The sequence below is a fragment of the Triticum urartu genome, chromosome 2, assembly GCF_003073215.2.
Source record: "Triticum urartu cultivar G1812 chromosome 2, Tu2.1, whole genome shotgun sequence".
In the NCBI taxonomy this organism is placed as follows: domain Eukaryota; kingdom Viridiplantae; phylum Streptophyta; class Magnoliopsida; order Poales; family Poaceae; genus Triticum; species Triticum urartu.
In genome coordinates this window covers 579,274,649-579,295,585 of record NC_053023.1, presented here as the reverse complement: position 1 = coordinate 579,295,585, position 20,937 = coordinate 579,274,649, and the positions used below count along the sequence as shown (strand labels likewise).

At 48.1% G+C, this 20,937-nt stretch overlaps 4 protein-coding genes across 5 annotated transcripts; 2 read left to right on the top strand and 2 right to left on the bottom strand.

Moving 5' to 3' along the window:
• Positions 1–1,732, top strand: LOC125538908 (UPF0481 protein At3g47200-like; the record flags this gene model as incomplete). Its single annotated transcript, XM_048702230.1, is given in 1 exon segment — positions 1–1,732. A coding segment is annotated over 1 exon segment (1,345 nt), but the record flags the coding sequence as incomplete, so codon positions are not given.
• Positions 1,733–2,323: 591 nt separating this feature from the next.
• Positions 2,324–6,596, bottom strand: LOC125538907 (probable LRR receptor-like serine/threonine-protein kinase At3g47570). 2 transcript variants are annotated; one of them, XM_048702228.1, is made up of 4 exons: positions 6,388–6,596; positions 5,787–5,875; positions 2,962–5,687; positions 2,324–2,867 (listed from the first exon to the last, which is right to left on the bottom strand). In XM_048702228.1, the coding sequence occupies exons 3-4, from the start codon at positions 5,627–5,629 to the stop codon at positions 2,506–2,508; spliced, it is 3,030 nt and encodes a 1,009-aa protein (XP_048558185.1). In that variant the 5' UTR covers positions 5,630–5,687; positions 5,787–5,875; positions 6,388–6,596; the 3' UTR covers positions 2,324–2,505. The 2 variants fall into 2 exon arrangements, with proteins under 2 accessions (XP_048558185.1, XP_048558186.1); XM_048702229.1 differs by lacking the exon at positions 5,787–5,875.
• A 5,894-nt stretch (positions 6,597–12,490) lies between these two features.
• LOC125538905 (protein trichome birefringence-like 11) lies at positions 12,491–15,306 on the top strand. The gene is made up of 4 exons (XM_048702227.1): positions 12,491–13,053; positions 13,522–13,917; positions 14,360–14,518; positions 14,665–15,306. The coding sequence occupies exons 1-4, from the start codon at positions 12,653–12,655 to the stop codon at positions 15,059–15,061; spliced, it is 1,353 nt and encodes a 450-aa protein (XP_048558184.1). The 5' UTR covers positions 12,491–12,652; the 3' UTR covers positions 15,062–15,306.
• Positions 15,307–16,028: 722 nt separating this feature from the next.
• On the bottom strand, positions 16,029–17,541 carry LOC125533682 (uncharacterized protein At4g06744-like). The gene has a single exon (XM_048697049.1). It carries the CDS (start codon positions 17,506–17,508, stop codon positions 16,159–16,161), a length of 1,350 nt encoding a protein of 449 aa, XP_048553006.1. The 5' UTR covers positions 17,509–17,541; the 3' UTR covers positions 16,029–16,158.
• Between the last annotated feature and the right edge of the window lie 3,396 nt (positions 17,542–20,937).

Genomic DNA, 20,937 nt, shown 5'->3' with positions numbered 1-20,937 from the left:
GCGGCTCTCCGTGTACCGCGTGCCCAAGTCGCTCCGCGAGGGCGACGAGCGCGCCTACATGCCGCAGGTGGTGTCCATCGGCCCGCTCCACGCCGGCAAGCGGCGGCTGCGCGAGATGGAGCGTCACAAGTGGCGCGCGCTGCACCACGTGCTCAAACGCACGGGCCACGACGTCACCGCCTACCTCGACGCGCTGCGGCCCATGGAGGAGCGGGTGCGGTCCTGCTACGACGGCCGCGTCGCATGGATGCCGGCCAACGACTTCGCGCAGTGCCTGGTGCTGGACGGGACCTTCGTGCTGGAGCTGTTCCGCGGCGCGCTGGACGGCGCCAAGGGGTTCGTGGACGACCTGGGCTACTCGCGGCACGACCCCGTCTTCGCCATGCGCGGCGCCATGCACGCCATCCGTAGCGACATGATCCTGCTGGAGAACCAGATACCGCTGTTCGTGCTGGACCTGCTGCTCGGGATCCAGCTGGGCCACCCGGAGCAGACGGGGGCCGTGGCCAGCCTCGCCGTGCGCTTCTTCGACCCGCTGATGCCGACGGACACGCCGCTGCACCGGAAGGACCGGTTCAAGCTTGAGTCCTCCGTGGACGCCGACGCGGCGGCCGCGGCGGCGTTCGACCCGCTGTCAAACCCGATGCTGCACTGCCTGGACGTGTTCCGGCGCAGCCTCCTCCGCGCAGGGATGCAGCCCACCCCGCCGCCGGCGGCGCGGCTGTGGCTGAAGAAGTGGTCGGGGCTGCGGCGCGTGGCCGACAAGCGGCGGCAGCAGTTCGTGCACTGCGTGTCGGAGCTCCGTGAAGCCGGCATCCGGTGCCGGCGGCGGCGCAACACGGACCGGTTCTGGGACATCCGGTTCGACAAGGGGGTGCTCCACATCCCGCGGATCCTGATCCACGACGGCAGCAAGGCGCTGTTCCTGAACCTGATCGCGTTCGAGCAGTGCCACATGGACATCGCGACGCCGGGCGGGAACAACATCACCTCCTACGCCATCTTCATGGACAACCTGATAAACTCGGCGGAGGACGTCAAGTACCTGCACGACCGGGGCATCATCGAGCACTGGCTGGGCAGCGACGGCGAGGTGGCGGAGCTGTTCAACCGGCTGTGCCTGGAGGTGGTGTTCGACATCAACGACAGCTACCTCTCCGGGCTGTCGGACCAGGTGAACCGGTACTACGACCACAAGTGGAGCACCTGGGTGGCCAGCCTGCAGCACAACTACTTCACCAACCCGTGGGCCATCGTCTCCGTCGTCGCCGGCGTCTTCCTCCTGCTGCTCACCATGATGCAGACCTTCTACAGCGCATACAGCTACTATCGACCGCCCGCCTAGCCTTAGCTCCAGCTCCAGCTCCAGCCACCAGCAGGTGGATTGGTTCACTGTTCGACATTTTTTCTTTTCTTTTTTGTTGCTTGCGTTGCAGTTTTGATTGATTGATTGGTTGGTTCTCTTGTCAAGGAAGAACTCTTCTCCCCCCTTTGAGTTGCATCCTGTTAATATACGTACTCGATTCTGGTGGGAGAAGCATTTTTGTGGCAAAAATAAGCAAATGCATTGTATTAATCGTCTGTTCTTGGGACATCTTGAGGGGTTTGAGCATTTGCAAGGTCAAATGCTAGTCTTGTTTAGGCTTGATTCTAAGGTTTTCCACACGTGGAAGGAAGAAGGCCCCAAGTTTTCCGTCCTTCCACGTCTCAGTTACATGTGGGCATATATAAATCTTTTCTTATCTAGATGTAGATCAGCAACACGCGCGGATGCGCCAATCTCCGTATTTTCTTTTGAAGAGAAGATAACGACACTATGATTCGTACGATGCTTCTACTCTACAGTAGTCGTCAGGATCCATCCTCGGCCCCTAGCGTGCAGCATTGGAGCCACAAGGCTTTCATTCACACAGCCATGGAATGGAAGCGCCCAGACGGGTCCTTTTTTCCTTTTGATACCAATTCAATTCTTCCAGTGAGCAGCATCGATGCTCTCCCCTAAGAAAAAATACAATTGATTAAATAAAAAAACAGAACAGCATCGATGCATATGCTCTAGTGCCATGCCTAATTCAGAGCATAAAGGGCATCATATACTACTATCAACTTGACAATGGCCCCAACATGTGCAAATGTTGTGCAAAAAGCCAAATGTCAGGGCAATCTTTCTTTTTTGGCAACAATATACTGTTTTCTGCAATCACCTTATCAGGCAAAAAGCCAAATGTCAGGACAATCCTTTTTCTTAGATGATGTCAGGGCAATCTTGAAGGAACATGCGTACCATCTTTTTACAATTATAAAGAACACAAAGGCTGATTCGTACTTTGCAAAAAGATGAGCATTTCAAAGGCTAGGAACAAAGCCACAGCCCAACAAATAAATTTTTCGAGTACAAAAGTTCTACACGGCCACTATAGTACGAACGTACGATACAGCTCTAGTTACACGCTTCACATCAGCTGGTATGTATGTATGATACAGCTCTAGTACATAGCATCCGCTTCAAGACACATACAATGTGTCAATCGCGTGCAATTCAGTAGCTGCTTCTCTCATGTTCATTCGTTCGTTAGGATCCTGGCTTGCGCAAGAAAGTGCCACTTTCAGCAAGGACAGCAGACACCGGTGGACTTCGTTTTCTCCTTCCAGATTATCCTGAGAACAGTCTTGACATTCTTCTCGGAGAGAAGCGTCAAGGATATCAAGTATCTGATCCGGAAAGTTCCTCTTGACAAAGTTCACGATGTCAAGCCCCTCGCAGAACATAGGGTCGGTCGGCCTTCTTCCTGTCAGCATCTCCAGCAGCACTATCCCAAAACTGTACACGTCTCCAGACGTCGATAGGTAGCCACCTCCCGCATACTCTGAACACCATGTAAAACGTTTAATAACATAAGTTCATGTAAACAACCGCTTCGTTGCATGCATTCAAATTTACAGCAAGAAACATATTGTTACCTGGAGCAATATATCCAATCGTGCCCCTCAGAGTTATTGTACCCATTGAACTCGAACCTCCAGCTGCCGCTGACTTGGATTTGATGTAGAACCTTGCGATGCCAAAGTCCCCCAAACGAGCTGTCATATCATAATCTAGGAGGATATTGCTGGGCTTCAAATCACAGTGAACAATAGGATTCTCACAGTCATGGTGTATATATTGCAATGCATCGGCTATATCAACAGCTATTTTCATTCTTTGAGAGAGGTCCAGTTGCTTTGGGGCTTTTCCATCTCCTGCCGGGTGCAGCCAAGTGTCCAGGTTGCCGTTGGGCATGAACTGGTAGACTAGAGCTTTGAAATCCCGGCCTTGGTTATCAATTGTTGAGCATGCAGTCAGAATTGGAAGAAGATTACGGTGCCGAATGTTTCTCAGTGCTTTACATTCTGAGATGAAACTTTTATCCGCGCCTTGCATGTCAAGGTCAAAAACTTTCACTGCCACAACCATCTGTTTTTGGTTTAGCTTTGCTCTGTACACTGAACCGCAGCTTCCTCTCCCAATCAAGTTAGATACTGTGAAGTTCTCAGTAGCCTGTGCTAGATCCTTATAAGATACTTTAGGGAATTGCTCATCGGAAGAAGGCAACGATAACTGCATCCTCAGCATCCTCTTTCTGAGAAGGGATAAGCAGACTACTAATATGAGTAACAAGATGCCTAATATAGGGACCAATACTCTCACCAAATAGTATTGCCATCTAGATCTTCTATGAGAAGCAGCGGGGCATGAAGGCATATGTAGGTCCAGCACACCTCCACAAAGCCACCAATTGCCTTTCAGGGAAATGGCTGTTGTATTTTTGAATATTCCTTCTACTGGTACTTCTCCTTCAAGATGATTGTCGGATAGATCCAACTGGGTGAGAAGTTGCAGTTTGCTTAGAGCAATTGGGATAGAGCCTGAGAGATTGTTATGTGAAAGGTTGAGCTCGATCAAGCTGTTCAGACTCCCTAGAAACATGGGAATGCTTCCCGAGAGGAAGTTCCGGTCCAATTTGATGGCTTGCGATTGCTGGCATGTGCGCAAAGTAGGTGGAATTTCCCCTGTAAGCTTGTTGGATGAAAGATCTAGATAGTTGAGTTGTTGAAGATTACTGATGTGAGGAATTTGGCCTTCTAGACTGTTGTGGGATAGCGCACATTGGGCAATTGTGGCTATACTAAAAAGCTCTTTTGGTATATTTTCTTGAAGATTGTTATAGCTGAGGTCTAAATACAAGAGTTGCTGAAGGTTTTCGAAACTTGATGGAATGGGACCGTGGAATTGATTATTTGCCAGAAACAGTTCTGACAGCTTGGAGTTATTGCCAATGGAAGTTGGAATCTGCCCGGTGAAATTGTTCTGTTGAAGATATAAACCTTGCAAATTAGCAAGATTTCCAACCCATCCATCAATCGGACCAGTCAAACTGTTCTCCTCCAGTCCTAGCTTAGTTAGTCTATGGAGATTTCCTATGCTTGATGAAACTAATCCATATAGCATATTCCTACCAAACACGAGGTTGTTAACATTAGACGAAAGGTTGCCAACAGAATTTGGCAAGTTTCCTTGTAGCCGATTTGCATAGAGTGAAAGCATCTCTAGAGAAGTGCAGTTGCTCAATGCATCCAAGAATTCCCAGCCCCAGCTGTCATTTGCTTCAAGACTGTTTGTGTCAAGACCTAGCTTACTGAGCTTCGGAAGTTTACCAAGAGAAGGTGGGACTCGTCCTCTAAACCCGTGATTATATGCTAAGTTTATCAGCTGTAGCTCGGATGCATTGCCTAATGAGTCAGGGATAAGACCTTCCAGCATGTTACCACCCAATGTAAGAAGTCGGAGGTTAGGGAGAGCATCACCCATGTTAGATGGTAGAGTACCAACTAGCATATTCAACTCCAGCGCCATTTGATTTAGCAGAGACAGATTAAAAATGGCCTTTGGGACTCTACCTGATAGCTTGTTTTCACCAAGGAGTAAGTTTGACATCTTGGACAACTTCCCAAACTCATCAGGAATGCCTCCCTCTAACCGGTTATACATCAGAATAACATGTTCTAGAGAAGTGATATTGCCAAGGCCTGGTGGAATGACCCCGGTAAGATCATTATAAGAAAGCCACAAGCGTGTCAGGTTGGAGAGAAGGGATATTTCTGCGGGAATTTCACCCACCAATAAGTTTCTTGAGAGGTCTAACGCCCTCAAGTTGGAGCAGTTTGTGAGCGTCACTGGAATAATCCCTTGTAGCGAGTTGTGACTCAGGTCAAGAAACTCCAGCTCTCGCAGCCGGCCAAGATGTGGTATCTGACCAGAGAACTTGCTTCTGGAAAGGTTAAGATAAGTAAGATATGACATGTTTCCAAGGGAAGGAGAGATTTCCCCGACAAAACTCTGCTCAGACAGGTCCAGCTCTGCAACACGCTCATGCTCTGTGAGGCTGCACTTCACACCCTGCCAGTTGCAGAAGTGAATGCTGGTGTTCCATGTGCTCAAGAGCCCTTTCGGATCTTCGGTGATTGCGCGCTTGAAATCAAGAAGCGACAGCATATCTGTATCGTTCCCATGGAGGACGGCGCAAATGACGCTTCCAGATCCATGAGACAATAACAACAGTGCCCATGCTACGAGCACGAAGAGCTTCATGACATAGCTTTTTCGCTCCCTCACTATTTCATGATGCAAAACCGGAGTTTAAATGCACCTGATTCACATGTAAAAGATCTGAATGAAGCGAAAAGTACGATGTATGAAAGGAAGTAGTGCACGAAATATTCATAGATGGAAGAAGCAGTGCACCTACCTCTAGTCTTCAGAAGCACAGCATATCACAGGAGACAGGACCATGTCTAATATTGGTTTAGGTGGAGATGAGTGCTGTAGTTTGCCCTTCTGAGAGGGATTAAGTAGCAATAGAGACGGCGTTAGCGTTACGCAGCATTAAACATATCTAATTGCCGCGCACACGTTGACACTTGACACCTTTAATTGCTTTTAAAAATATGCTCTAGTGCTGAATCGCCGGCCGCCCTACTTTGTTTTTAGCAAATTCAGTCTTGTATGCACACTTAGCAGGTATCCCCGTTCTTTGTCGCTTTTACACCTTGTTTGGAACTATTCAAGCTTCTTAATTGTACAGGCTGATGCGGTGCCGTATATAGTTCTAAATAAGGGTTTAACAAGTGCAGCGTCAGTACTCTAAGCATCTGAAGTACCGTGTTTTTAGCATATGTTATCATATAATATTGACCTCTTGAAGAGCTCAGAGCTTTGTACAATGCGCATGGTTGGTGGTAGCCATGACGGGAATTCCCCAACTTTCAGCTCGAATTTAACAAGCTTTCAGTTTCAGCTAATATATAATGCAGACTTTTCAACTAGATTTGTAAGAGGAAAAATCGCACCTCGGAGTTTAGGGCGCGGCGCCCTCGCCGCCGACGGAGAAGACAGCGGAGGGGGAGCAGGACGTGCCATAGGGGAGGGAGGCGCGGGAGTGGCGGTGCCGCGCCTGGCCTTGGGGCCTTGGGGGTAATAGCGGCGGCGGTGTTGCTAGGGTTCGGCTGGACGGCCTGAGGCAGGCCGCAGGCGTGGGTAGCTGCTGCTGGTTCTGTGACGCAACTAGTAGCTGATTTTAAATTTGGTACTCCCTCGGTTATACAAATAAAAGATGTTCTACGCGAGGCGTAATTTTGTCTGAATCAAATATGTATAGGCACGTTTTAGTATGATTGTTCATTCATTTTAATCTATATTTATTCCATATTAATAATATTTAAAACATCTTGTATTTGTATTTGTGAACGGCAGGAGTATCGATTTTTTGGTGTTATTTCTTCCCGTTTCACGCTTTGAATTATGTGTCATTGTTGTTTTGGTCTACATGATATAGTAGTAAAAGACAAAAAAAAAACTCAATGAAAAGGAAAACCAGCTACTCCCTTCGTTCCTAAATATTTGTCTTTCTAGATATTTCAACAAGTGACTACAAACGGAGCAAAATGAGTAAATCTACACTCTAAAATATGTCTACATACATCCTTATGTGGTAGCCATTTAAAATGTTGTAAAAAGACAATTATTTAAGAATAGAGGGAGTAGATGCTAATTGGACCAACTCTGACGCCAAGTGGTTAGAAGGTCAGCAACTAACAACTTATTATATTTTCTTACTTCCCACTTGTATCTCAAAGACAAAACCTGGAAGTGCCAATCCTTTAAACAATAAAATATCATGCATAGCACAAAGCCACGTAAAATCATTTTAATATTTTCTGAAAACTTCAAAAAATATCTTTGTGATTTTCTGAATTTTATAAGATAGCAAACAAAAAAGTAAAAAAAAAGGAACAAGAAAATGTTTTTATTTTTTTAAGTTGATAGCACACAATCAAGAACCAAAATAAGAACATGTACTGTTTTTTGTTTTTTGTAGAAACAAATAAAACATGATAAAAAAGGTAAAACATTTTTGTATTTTTCAAATTTCTCAAGAAAATAAAAAGATAACAATCAATCTAGGGCTAACGAAATAGATGGAATAGAACATAATATGAGTCATCATGCTCTATGCAATGCTATAATTTATCACTTAAACTCATAATGTGCACGTGGGGGCTACAATCAGTATTGGCCATACATTTTGACGTGTGTCTGTCTAGAGGATTTACGAACATACCAGCATATAATGTGATCACAGTTTATGGAAATAGCATGTCACGATTGTATGATTGTTTAGTTTCACATGTTTATGTTTGAGGTAAATACACCCGAAGTCATAGAACTTGCACGCGATGGTCAGTTTGATGCACAAACTTGTAAAATACGTGTTTCTGGTCATCAAATTTGCACGAGCATTCATATACGGTCACATTTCATGTACACGAACGTATCCATGGCCTATGTGGCATTCCAGTGTGGCCAGGGCCCACTGTTATCCGCTGTAGCATCTAAATCTGCAGAGAAGCCTTTGCCTTTTTTTATTTTCGTATTAAGCCCCTAAAAATAAAATTAAAAAGTAAGCGATATGGGGTTTTGAAGCTGCAACGTGTCTTAGTAGTCTCATGTGTACAACCATCAGACTATTGACTATTCATGTCTATATAGCACGACTAATTTCTGTATCATATAAACATTGACTGAAAATAAATTTTACAAGAAATGTAACACGGAAAAAATGAGCACGGTGGCTCGACCATGTGACCTTGTGGTCAAGGTTAACTAAGATTACCACCGACAACACAACACGTCCAGATGTAAGAAAATAATTTATATTCTTGTGTTTGTGACATTCAAAAAATATTTATGTGTTACAAAAAAAGGTATGCGACATTTTAAAAAGTTTCAAAAACTTGTATTTAAAAAAATGTTAATCAACACAACATGTCCAAATTAACATTTTTTCAAATACAAGTTCTGAAATTTATGTGTATTGAAACATATACTCCATATGATACACATATGTTTTGATTTTAAATACTCCAGTATACATCTATGTTATGATACATATATATATTTTTTTTTTAAATACTCCAGTATACATCTATGTTTGGAGTATTTTAAAAAATATATGCTTAATACTTTTGAAACATATGATTAACATTTTTTTCAAATACAAGTTTTGAAACTTTTTTCAACTATGTTTTTAACATTTTCGGATGGTACAAAACATTTTTAAGCTACACAAACAGCTTTATACATTGTATAGGCATTTAAAAATGTCATGACCAGTTTTTTTGGAATGCACGAACATTTTTAAAATGCAACGTATCATTTTTAATTACACAAATGTGGTTTACAATGTTTAAACATTTTTTTAAATGTCACACACCTTTTTTGTAACACATAAACATTTATTAAATATCACAAACACAAAAATATAATATATTTTTTCTTACATAGAACAAGAAGGAATAACAACATGAAAAATATTTATCCCATTTGGATATGTTGTGTTTTCGAAACCCGGTGGTAATCTTAGTTAACATTGATCACGAGGTCACATAGTCGAGCCACGGTGCTCCCTTTTTTGGGGTTACATTTCTTGTAAAATTGATTTTTCGGCCATGTTTATATGATTTAAAAATTATTTGTGCTATCTAGACATGAATGATCATCGGTTTGATGGTTGTTAACCCGAGCCTAGTAGTGGCACGTCCCTAGTTCGTAACCGAACCATCCCTTGTTTTTCCATTTTATTTTAGGGGCTTTATATGTAAATAAATACGTAAATAAAAAATAATTTTATTTTATGGGCTTAATAAGTTAAAAAATAAGTGTATAATACGTAAATAAAGAAAAAGTCTGCAGATCTACCATGCGTCGCGGGCTTACGGTGGGCCCTGGCCATGCTGGCATGCCACATAGACCACGGATACATCCGCGTACATGGAATGTGATCGTATATGAACGTTTGTGCAAGTTTGATGACCAGAAACACGTATTTTACAAGTTTGTGCACCAAACTGACCGTCACGTGCAAGTTCTATGACTTCTGGTGTATTTACCTCTTTATGTTTATATGCAAGGCTGTCACATCTATAAAAGACGCTGATAGGGAACCTATGAAACTCGATCCATTTTCATGCCTAAGCAAACTTTCAAACTCTCATTTACTTGCACTTTTACTTCCAATTATTTCACTTTTATTTAAACCACTTGACATGAGTGGTAAGCTATATCAAAAACTGTTACTTTATTTACAAAATGCAAAAGTACTTCATATACCATTATCTACTCACAATTTGTTACAACCAGTAAAGATAGTGCGATTGACAACCTGTTGGTTGTTGCCAGCCAGCCTCGTGCACCAAGTGTCAAAATTCATCATCGCCCCGAGAGTCATGCCATCGGTAAGGTGGTGTAGGGTGGGGAGGTCGCATTCCACTACCTCCTTCACATGAGCGAGGACTTGATACACTAGCCGTTGCATTGGACGCGCAAGAGGCGGTGGCATCATAGGCGGCCGTGGCCGCCAGCTGTGCGTCGTTCACGCCGGCAACTAACCCTCATTGGCGTCACTTCGATGAAGAGGTCGGTCCGTCCATGTCCATCGTCAAACTTACCTTCACTGGCGACGGCCAAGTCACGGATTTCGACGAGGAGGAGTAGAGCATGGGAAACGATGACGCCTAGTTTCCCATATGGGTCAGTCTGTGCCCCATGTCCTACTCTTTCCCGCCCGCGACCGCGCCTTCACTTCCTGGGGCTCGCCACCACTGGACATGGAGACAAAAGGGAACAACAAGGGCTTGGAGGCCAGATGCTTTTGGGAGCTCATGGTGGTCGCCCATGAAGATTTAGACTAGATTAACTTTCGAACGCTTTTGTTTAGTTAGATATGTCAAAAATATTATATATTTGGTCCGATTTAGATGAAACTCATCCGGGTTGCATGAAGTCGTCCGGTTTGTTTAAGTCTAATTTGAAATGTATGCGAGCATGGTTGGATGACCATCTCCAGCATGAGTGTCCGTGGAATTGTCCGGACCAGTACGTAGACAAATAATCTGTCCGTTTTAGGGGTCCGCATCGAAGATACCCTTGTGTAGCAAAATTTAACCGAGAAAACCATGTACCGCAGTGGTGAATAGCACATGGAGAAACCGGTTGAGGAGGGAAAACCCGTGGAGTGAGGCCAACTCCAACGCACGATCCCATTTGATCCGCATGTGTCTGTTTCGGCCCAAATGAACAAACACGATGGCTCAACGTGTGACCGCAACCCTAAATTGTGTCCGGTTGGCGTCGAGCTCGACTCATTTTCGAAGTAAAATAGCTCGCATGCGTCCTCTTCTCGTCCACCCTCAGGCCCGCGCGTCAGCCATCCAACTACATCCCACTAGCCCCATTTAAGCCACACGCGTGGGCAGGCCTGTTTGTTAGCCACCTAGCCGCCCTGAAGCGTCCTTTTTAACGCCAACCCGTGTACCAGTCAGTCCACATCGTCTTCACCAGTGCCTCTTCACCACCTCCCACTTCCTTCCTGCCCCCTCCACCCCCGACAAGCCTAGAGCACGTCTCCGGCCGCCGCCACCACCCGCAATGGGCATGTGGAAGTGGGTACCCAGCAAGAAGGCCAAGGACGACCATGAGGCGGGCTCGTCTTCACCGGCCGAGGAGCGGGTCGAGGAGCACTGCCGGATTCTCCATCTCTCTGGTCGCCACACATCAAGCCCTACGTCGAGATTGTGATCTGCCGTAGGTACTTGGAGACGGCCACCCCGCTTCCATGGCCGGATGCACAAGTGCCGAATGGGTGGCATTTGAGCCCGGATCGGGTGCCTATGCCGACCGTCCCAGCGAGCGACCGCGTCCGCCTCCAAGAGTTCAACCATCAGCGCCACCAGATCCCGACGCATCTCCTCGACAACCCAAGGTACGACATTGAGTCGCTTCTTTGGGATATGCGGTTCGGTGATGAGCATGACGTGCAGCGACAAACCTACTTTGCCAACCGTGCGCAGAGCCCACCACCGGTGCGTGCTCCTAGCCCTCCCCATGCCCGCGGGCGTGCCAGGACACACGCACGTCCTCGCCGCCATCGCCACCGCCGCGTCATCCGACGACGGTCGAAGAGGAGGAGCTAGTGCGACCGGTGCTCGAGGACATCCGGAGGGAGTACAAGCGGGTCCAGAGGGAGTAGCGAGACGACCTCGAGGTCCAGATGGCATTGTCGGCCATCGCCGATGTCGCCATCCCGGAGCTTGAGGGATTGGTGGAGCGGGACGACGCGGAGCCTCGGTGGAACCCAGAGGCGGAGGGCCAACATTGGTCGTGGACTATGACTCTGCCATGCACCCCGGAGCTGGTGTCAGCGCCGGCCGTGCGGGTTGGGGCCGACGCGTGGTCACCGCCCAGCGCGCCCTCGCCACCCCTTGCAGTGCAGCCGCCGGCGCCACTAGCCCATGTGTGGCAGCCGCCTCCCTTCATCGACCTCAGCACGAACAAGGAAGACGGCATGCAGTGCGGACGGCGGAGACGGCCAATCTAGGATTTCATTTGGTTTAAGGTCATTTTTTATTAATTTATTTTTAATGCACGTGGATAGTTCGGCTGTGAACTTTTTAATGTAATATGTAGTTCGTTTAAATTGCTTTTTTTATATCTTTTGTTTATATTTGCATTTAAGTTAAGCGGACGTTTTTGTCAACTGCGGCGGGCCATTGGGTGCACCTGTAGAAGGACGGTCAAAACCTAACACGGTCGTCCATTTTACCGACGGAAAGTGGACAAAACGACTGTCCCGGTCTAGCGTTGGAGTTGGTTTGAGATAGAAAAGTAAAAATGGCACAAATTTGGTTAAATGAGGTAATCCCAATCAAGAATGTCAAAAGAGAGGATTTTACCTTTTTTTTTTGTTTGCAATTGAGATGTGTACATGATTTTTACTGGAAGCCTCAAAATCACGCTTTAAGGGCTGATTCAGGCGGGCCCCGCGATCGCGAGCGCGCGATACATGGGCCTCGAACGATGATCGATACATGATGATCGATACATGAAGCCAGTCGGGGACACGTATGCTCGATTCCCGTCCCGATCACAAACCCAACCTTCCCCCGCTGCATCCTCCATGTCTGTTCTCACAGGCATACGCTTGCGAAAGCTAGCCCGCTGCTCGATCGTCGACGACCTCGACAGGAAGCGAATTAAGCGCCGGCCGGGCGCGGCGGCATGCTAGGGCCGTCGGTCAAGCGGCTGGCGCGGCTGGCCGCCACGAGGCCGCTGGAGAAGGCCGGGATGGCGCTGGTCCTCGCCGCCACGCTGGCCTCCGCCGCCGCCGCGCTGCTGCTGCTCGCCTGCCCCGCGTCGCCCCGCTGCTCGACGGCCGTCGGGTCCGCCCTGTCGGCGCCCAGGAAGCTCTGGGGCTGCGGGGCCTCCGCGTCGGCGCCCGGTGCGGTGGCGCGGGACTGCGACTTCTTCGACGGGGAGTGGGTGCGGGACGACAGCTACCCGCTCTACGAGTCCAAGGACTGCCCGTTCCTCGACGGCGGGTTCCGGTGCTCGGAGAACGGCCGCCCCGACGCCTCCTACACCAGATGGCGGTGGCAGCCGTCGTGCTGCGATCTCCCCAGGTCCGTTGGTTGACCCCTTTTCTCGTGTGTCGTCTTTTACAGTTTTACTTACTTTTTAGTGAGACATTTTACAGTTTTACTTACTCATTTAGCTACGCACCAGACCAAATAAGATCAAATTGATTCGCTCGTAAGTTTGTACCGAAGCAACTCTGTATTGAAACTGAAAGGTTGTATAGTCGGTGATGTTGATAAGTTAAATCTACTCGAGCGATTGTACCACTAATTTTTTTAGAAATGAATTCTAGAACTGATTATTACTGAGAAGATCACCTTTGAGCAACGGGACTTCCCTTTGTTTTAGAATAGCAAATGGACTTCCTGTCACTGCCAATACTATAACCGTGTCTATCTGATGTTTGTGGTTTTGGGCCTAGGGATTATCTGAATATCCACACTTTATTCAAGTATTCTGGCACAATTTATGTCATTTTCTATGTCATAATCTGGATTTCTGTGATTTCTTAGGTTTGATGCTAAGAGTATGCTAGAGAGGCTACGAAACAAAAGAGTGGTATTCGTCGGCGATTCGATTGGAAGGAACCAATGGGAGTCTCTGCTTTGTATGCTCTCTACTGCTGTCCCAGACAAGAGCTTCATCTATGAGATCAATGGCAGACCCATCACAAAGCATGATGGGTTCTTTATATTCAAGTTCAGAGACTACAATTGCACTGTCGAGTATTACAGGTCCCCGTTTCTAGTCCCGCAAGGTCATGGACCGGCTGGAGCCCCCAAGTTTGTTAAGAGTACGGTCAGGGTGGATTCCATGGATTGGATGTCTGGCCGGCGTAAGTGGAGGGATGCTGATCTGTTAATCTTCAACTCTGGGCATTGGTGGACAAAAGACAAAACAATTGGATGGTAAGCAAGTAGCTATCATATATCTGCATATTTATGTTGAGTTAATGGCTTTTCCTGTTTCATGGAACTGGCAGTACTTTTGCATTCAAATTAGTAGCTAAGTTGCAAACCCTGTCAGCTAGTTCTTCATATGTAATTATTTCTATGTTTTGTTCTGCGATAATTTCTGTGTTTTTATGTGAGTAATTTCATAGAGAAATAGCTATCTGCGTGTGATCAAAGATTTATGTAACAGTGTCCTTATTAGTTTCACTCTATCCGTCACCTTCAAGAATTTATCTTCCAGTTTCGAGAATATACCATAGATTCATTATGCTTTAGGTGTGCTTTGTGCTGATTGATAGACAATTCTTTGTAATTATGTTTTTGTTAATCAGAACAGTTAGTTCATCATAATTGCACCCATCATCTGTCTGAAACCAGGTTTACATTTATACACCAGGGGTGCGTATTTCCAAGAAGGGAATGAGGTGAAGATGAATATGAGCGTCAGCGATGCATACAGAAGATCAATAAAAACACTGTTCGACTGGCTTCAGAAAAATGTTAATGCAAACAAGACCCAGGCCATCTTCCGAACCTATTCTCCTACGCACTTCAGGTCTGTACCATGTCAATACAACTAGTTTCCTTTTTTCCTTTGACAATAAACATAGCTAGTGTTAATAAGTTGTTCGTTGTGGTACTTGATTAAATTGCAAAATGATCCTCACCCTCCATAATCGACCACTGTTAATTTCTCTGCAGCGGTGGTGACTGGAATTCTGGAGGGTTTTGTCAGCAAGAAACACTTCCAGACATGACACCGTTCAAATCGCTGGAGCAATGGGCCGACATGCTGAAGCCCGTGAACGATGTTCTAGGGAGCCATCACAGGCCCAGGCTGCCTGGGTTGGATATACTGAACGTGACCCGGATGACGGCCCAACGAAAAGACGGCCACCTCTCAGTGTTCAGAAGTCCTTTGAGTTCAAGGCAAGCCCATACGAACAAGACATCAGAAATCAAAGAGGTAGAGGATTGCAGCCACTGGTGCCTGCCTGGAGTCCCTGATGTCTGGAATGAGCTTCTCTACGCCCTCTTCATGAAAAGGCAGATCATGTTGGAGCAAACAATGCCTCCGTTTCTGGCTCAAGAACACTGATAGACAAATTACAGGGGATATATCTACTTGATTGCTGAAGAGGAAATTAAAGTCCAGCAGGTCTCATGACAAGGGGTTTCTGTTAATAGGAATCAATGAGGGCTGTGGCCTCGATTATCAGTGTGAATAGCACAAAACTACTCATGCACCCTTTGTTTACCGAAAAATGGGAATTTCGCTGACGCAAACGTTGGATCAAGATGATACACACCCACAAAGAGTTTATACACGGACACCTGTAAATATACAACGTGAAAGACATCATAGCAATTTATATTGTCAAAATATTTCTCATCATAAATCTAATAAGTTTCATTTTGCCAATCCATTTTTTTTTGTATCGCTTTGCAACCAAAGTTTGAAAATTGTGACTACACGTTACTAGTAAGTCATCTAGTTAAGAACGGTACAGTTTCAAAAAAGTTACCATTCAAACCTCTTTAAAAAAATCCTTTGTTTCTCCTATGATGCAATCAAATAAACCAAAATCCTGTAGAATTGAGATGGACATGTCATGCCAGTCCTATATTCCCATGCTTTTAGAATCCTACAAATCAAAGTGGCGCTAATCTCTCGGGAAGTTTGAAAGAAGCGCAACACGACGGTTTTCCGCCACGCCATCGCCCCGGTGATGGGTGCGCGGGCGCTAAGCATTTGCGTAATTTAATGCTGCATGAGTACTACTACTAATTTTTCGCCTCAAAGCGGCCTTTGTCTTGAACTACTTTCTTAATCAGTGAAAGTGGCAAAATCTTTTGCTTAAAAAATGACCTGAATTATTACATCATTATGATTCGCTGAGGGAAAGAGAAAAGGCAGCCACTTGTGACCACGTACGTACCTAGCGAGACATGCATGCCGGGCATGCAAGCACCTGAATCAAGCGGACCGTAATAGTGGATGAGAAAGGGCACACTAGAAAAGTACAAACAACAACAATGTGGACAGAGACCAGCCGTCGCAACGACCAAGCAGCTGCGTCGTGCGGGTAAGCTCACGAGAGTAGACGCGCAGTGCTTTCGCCCTCTTTAACAAGTGTACCGGCCGCGTACGTGGAGCCAGCTGCCGGCCCTCGCCGGCATGGCGGTGGCGGGCCCTTACGGGTGCAAGGCCGAGTAGGTCCGGTACTTGTACTCCTCCGCCGCCGCGGGCTCCTCCCTGGCCGAGGCGGCGTCGACGGCGTACCACTTGGGGTGGCACGGCACGTACTTGCTGACGGGGCACGTCATCCTGCTCCAGTTGTCGTGGAAGAACTGGGCGCACTCGTGGAAGGAGCGCTGGTTGGGCGCCCAGAGGATGCAGTTGCGGTCGACGTTGAGCTTCCCCTCCCTGACCAGGTCCCAGCAGCAGGGCCCGAGCCACGTGAAGTAGTTGCCGGAGAGCGTGAGGTTGGCGAGGCGGCCGTCGTAGGCGAGCCGGCAGAGCGAGTCGTGCACCACGCCGTACAGCAGGTTGTCCGCCAGGTTGAGCTGCTCCACGCTCCGCAGGCACGCGTACGACAGCGGGATGGTGCCGGTGAGGCGGTTGGTGCCGGCGTCGATGACCGTGGCCCTGGCCAGCAGGCCGAGCTCGTAGGGGAGGCAGCCGCCGAGGCTGTTGTTGAGGAAGAGCACCTCCAGGAGCGTGCCGGCGGCGCGGCCGATGGAGGAGGGGATGGGCCCCGTGAAGTCGTTGTTGGCGAGGGAGAGGTAGTTGACGGGCGAGTCGCCGAGGTTGTCCGGGAGCTGGCCGGAGAAGCGGTTGTTGTTGACGAAGATGGCCTCCACCTCCGGGAAGGAGCCGAAGAGCCCCGCCGGCAGCTCGCCGAAGAAGCTGTTGAAGCGGATGTCGATGAAGGTGGCGTTGGTGAGCCCCAGCACGTCCGTCGGGAACGGGGCCGGCGCCAGCTTGTTGTTGCTCAGGTCCAGCTCGTAGAAGTACTGCAGGCCCCGGAGGTTGGGCACGGCGCCGCCGAAGCTGTTGGAGTTGGCGTGGAACAGCGCGAGGTCCGGCAGGCCGTCCACGAAGCCCTGCAGCGAGTCGGACCGCAGGTTGAAGCCGTTGAGGTCGACGGACGCGACGGTCCGGTCGCTGACGTTGATCGGCCGCCCGCAGAAGAAGCCCTTGTAGGAGCCGCAGAGGTCGGTGCCGGCCCAGGTGGCGGTGACGCCCTTGGGGTCGCAGATCACCGTCTTCCTGAACTTCTGGATCACCAGGTACGCCCTGTACAGCCGCTCGTTCTCGAACTGGCACGCCCTCGGCTCGGACGACGGCGCCGGCCGGGGCATCAAGCTGTCGTCGTACCCGCCGCCACCGCCAACCCCGACGTCGCTAGCCCCTCCGTCCTGGCTGTCGCCTACGGCGAGGCCCCGCCGGCTCGGACGGGTGGTGCCCGCCGCGAGCGCGAGCGCAATGCAGGAGGCCAGGACGCAGAAGAGAGCAAGGCGGCGAGGAAGCGGGCGAGCCATTGTCCGATCACGGGAGGAGGCGTCGGTGGCAGAAATGAGAACACACCACACAGTGCCTTGCGCTTAACTGTATATATATGCCTAGCTAGGGAAGCCGGCAAGGTTGGCGCGGCGTCGTCTCCCGCGGTTGCATGGCACCAATCCATTATGGTCGTAGCATGCATGCATGCATGCATGCAGACTGACTACCTACTGGGGATTGCTGAAACCTGCAGTACTCTTCAGGCGACTTGTCCAAGGAGGCAAGGATGGTTCGGAACAGCTGCAACTTTCTCTAGTTAGCTTTTTTTTAGATGAGCTTTCTGTGGTTAGCTGCTGCTTGTTGCAGTGGTTGGACGCGGATACCACTCAGGTGTGGGGTGGCATCATAAACACCGACCCGCTGATGAAGGTGGAGCGCGACGGCGCCATCGAGTGGCCTCATCCTATGGACGCGCAGTCAGCGTCTAAGTGAAATCTATGCTACTGTAGCTAACACCCAGTTACTTGGGCCTGCAACCGATGTGCGTACGTGACCACCGAATTAGTTTAATGGGTCCACTCCCTACCCCCGTAGAGAGCAACTAATTAACGAGCGCTTTTTCAGAAGTGTCGCAACAATCAGCGCCACTTGGCGCGCTTTCAGTCATTCGTCACGTGTCGCGCTTTGGGTGCTTCCTCCGGTTTTTTTTTTTATTTTTTCGCACGCGTTTTTGGTTTTTTGAACATTTTTTTTCGTTTTTTTCGACTTTTTGGTTTTTCTCCGGTCTTCCTTAGCTTTTAATCAGTTTTTTTTAAAAAAAATTATTTTGCGCGAAAAAACACGTTTTTTTTTCTTTCATGAGAGTCACGATTTTGCTTCCGCGAGAGGCACGGTTTTGCTTTCGCGAGAGTCACGGTCGTGCCTCTCGAAAACGAAAAAAACATGTTTTCTATTTTTTTTTCTTTCGCGAGAGTCACGGTTTTGCTTCCGCGAGAGGCACGGCCGTGTCTTTCGGAAACGAAAAAAATGCATTTTCTGTTTTTTTTCTTTCGCGAGAGTTACGGTTTTGCTTCCGCGAGAAGCATGGTTGTGCTTTCGCAAGAGACAACGTCGTGCCTCTCGAAAAGGAAAAAACGCGTTTTCTATTTTTTTTCCTTTCGCGAGAGTCACGGTTTTGCTTCCGCAAGAGTCACGGTTGTGTTTTCGCGAGAGTCATGGCCGTGCCTTCTCGGAAACGAAAAAAACACGTTTTTTTTCTCGCGAGAGTCACGGTTTTGCTTTCGCGATAGGCACGGTTGTGATTTCGTGAGAGGCATGGGCATGCCTCTTTCGGAAAGGGAAAAAACCCGTGCTCCCGGTTCGGTTTTTTCGTCCTTTTTTCGTGAAAAAAAGTTCGTCAAAACCTATCAACATGGGATCTAGTTTTGAAGATCTCAACGCGAGGAATCCAACGGTGAAAGCGGTTCGAAATTTGGACGCATGGTTTGAGAGATAAAACGTTTTGAATAAATGGATGTACGAAAAAAGGGGAAAACTCCCAGGTTGCGACAAGTGGTGCGCTGCATGTGCGCCACTTGTCGCAATTAGGGGAATTGGAGTGATCTTTGCAACGAGTACTCCTTAATTAATGATTTTGGGTGTTTATACATTGCTCAAAATAAAAACTCCAGTATTTATACTAGTGGGCTTTAACATATTTTAAGGCCATTTTTTATGGCTTAAAAAATAAGCCGTCTCCTCCTTAGCTTTTCCTATAAGCCGTCTCTCTCATTTATTGGGGCTTCTAAACTAGTTACAGGATTACTAATTTAGAAGTTTCAACAAATTTTTGAAGCGGCTTATTTTTTAAGCTGGGAAGAGGCAGCTTATTTTTAAGCCGCCCAAAAGAACTGACCCTTAATCATGTTGGGGAACGTAGCAGAAATTCAAAATTTTTTCTACGTGTCACCAAGATCTATCTATGGAGAGACCAGCAACGAGGGGAAGGAGAGTGCATCTACATACCCTTGTAGATCGCTAAGCGGAAGCGTTCAAGTGAACGGGGTTGATGGAGTCGTACTCGTCGTGATTCAAATCACCGATGATCCTAGTGCCGAACGGACGGCACCTCCGCGTTCAACACAAGTACAGCCCGGTGACGTCTCCCATGCCTTGATCCAGCAAGGAGAGAGGGAGAGGTTGAGGAAGACTCCATCCAGCAGCAGCACAACGGCATGGTGGTGGTGGAGGAGCGTGGCAATCCTGCAGGGCTTCGCCAAGCACCACGGGAGAGGAGAAGAACTTGGGAGAGAGGGAGGGGCTGCACCAAAGGCATAAGGTGTTGTGTCTAGAGGCCCTCCTACCCTCACTATATATAGGGATCCCAAGGGGGGGGTGCGCCAGCCCCTAGGAGATCCAATCTCCTAGGGGGCGGCGGCCAGGGGAGGTTTCCCTCCCCCCAAGGCACCTAGGAGGTGCCTTCCCTCCTTGGGACTCTTCCTTAGGGTTCCCCCTTCACCCTAGGCGCATGGGCCATAAGGGAAGTGGCGCCCTAGCCCACTTTGGGCTGGATCCCTTCCCACTTCAGCCCATGGGACCCTCCGGGATAGGTGGCCCCACCCGGTGGGCCCCCGTGACCCTTCCGGTGGTCCCGGTACAATACCGATGACCCCGAAACTTGTCCCGATGGCCGAAATAGGACTTCCTATATATTAATCTTTACCTCCGGACCATTCCGGAACTCCTCGTGACGTCCGGGATCTCATCTGGGACTCCGAACAACATTTGGTAACCACATACAAACTTCCTTTACAACCCTAGCATCATCGAACCTTAAGTGTGTAGACCCTACGGGTTCGGGAGACATGCAAACATGACCGAGACGTTCTCCGGTCAATAACCAACAGCGGGATCTGGATACCCATGATGGCTCCCACATGTTCCACGATGATCTCATCGGATGAACCATGATGTCAAGGACTTAATCAATCCCGTATACAATTCCCTTTGTCTATCGGTATGTTACTTGCCCGAGATTCGATCGTCGGAATCCAATACCTAGTTCAATCTCGTTACCGGCAAGTCTCTTTACTCGTTCCGTAACACATCATCCCGTGATCAACTCTTTGGTCACATTGCGCATATGATGATGTCCTACCGAGTGGGCCCAGAGATATCTCTCCGCTTACACGGAGTGACAAATCCCAGTCTCGATTCGTGCCAACCCAACAGATACTTTCGGAGATACCTGTAATGCACCTTTATAGTCACCCAGTTACGTTGTGACGTTTGATACACCCAAAGCACTCCTACGGTATCCGGGAGTCGCACAATCTCATGGTCTAAGGAAATGATACTTGACATTAGAAAAGCTTTAGCATACGAACTACACGATCTATGTGCTAGGCTTAGGATTGGGTCTTGTCCATCACATCATTCTCCTAATGATGTGATCCCGTTATCAACGACATCCAATGTCCATGGTCAGG

What these genes read in the sequence shown, in the direction of transcription:
- LOC125538907 (XM_048702228.1), bottom strand. Translation starts at nt 5,629, where the DNA reads ATGAAGCTCTTCGTGCTCGTAGCATGGGCACTGTTGTTATTGTCTCAT. An exon ending in GATTGGATATATTGCTCCAG is followed by an intron (nt 2,868 to 2,961) that starts GTAACAATATGT and finishes CATGGTGTTCAG; the next exon opens with AGTATGCGGGAGGTGGCTAC.
- LOC125538905 (XM_048702227.1), top strand. Translation starts at nt 12,653, where the DNA reads ATGCTAGGGCCGTCGGTCAAGCGGCTGGCGCGGCTGGCCGCCACGAGG. An exon ending in AAAGACAAAACAATTGGATG is followed by an intron (nt 13,918 to 14,359) that starts GTAAGCAAGTAG and finishes TTTATACACCAG; the next exon opens with GGGTGCGTATTTCCAAGAAG. An exon ending in TATTCTCCTACGCACTTCAG is followed by an intron (nt 14,519 to 14,664) that starts GTCTGTACCATG and finishes ATTTCTCTGCAG; the next exon opens with CGGTGGTGACTGGAATTCTG.
- LOC125533682 (XM_048697049.1), bottom strand. Translation starts at nt 17,508, where the DNA reads ATGGCTCGCCCGCTTCCTCGCCGCCTTGCTCTCTTCTGCGTCCTGGCC.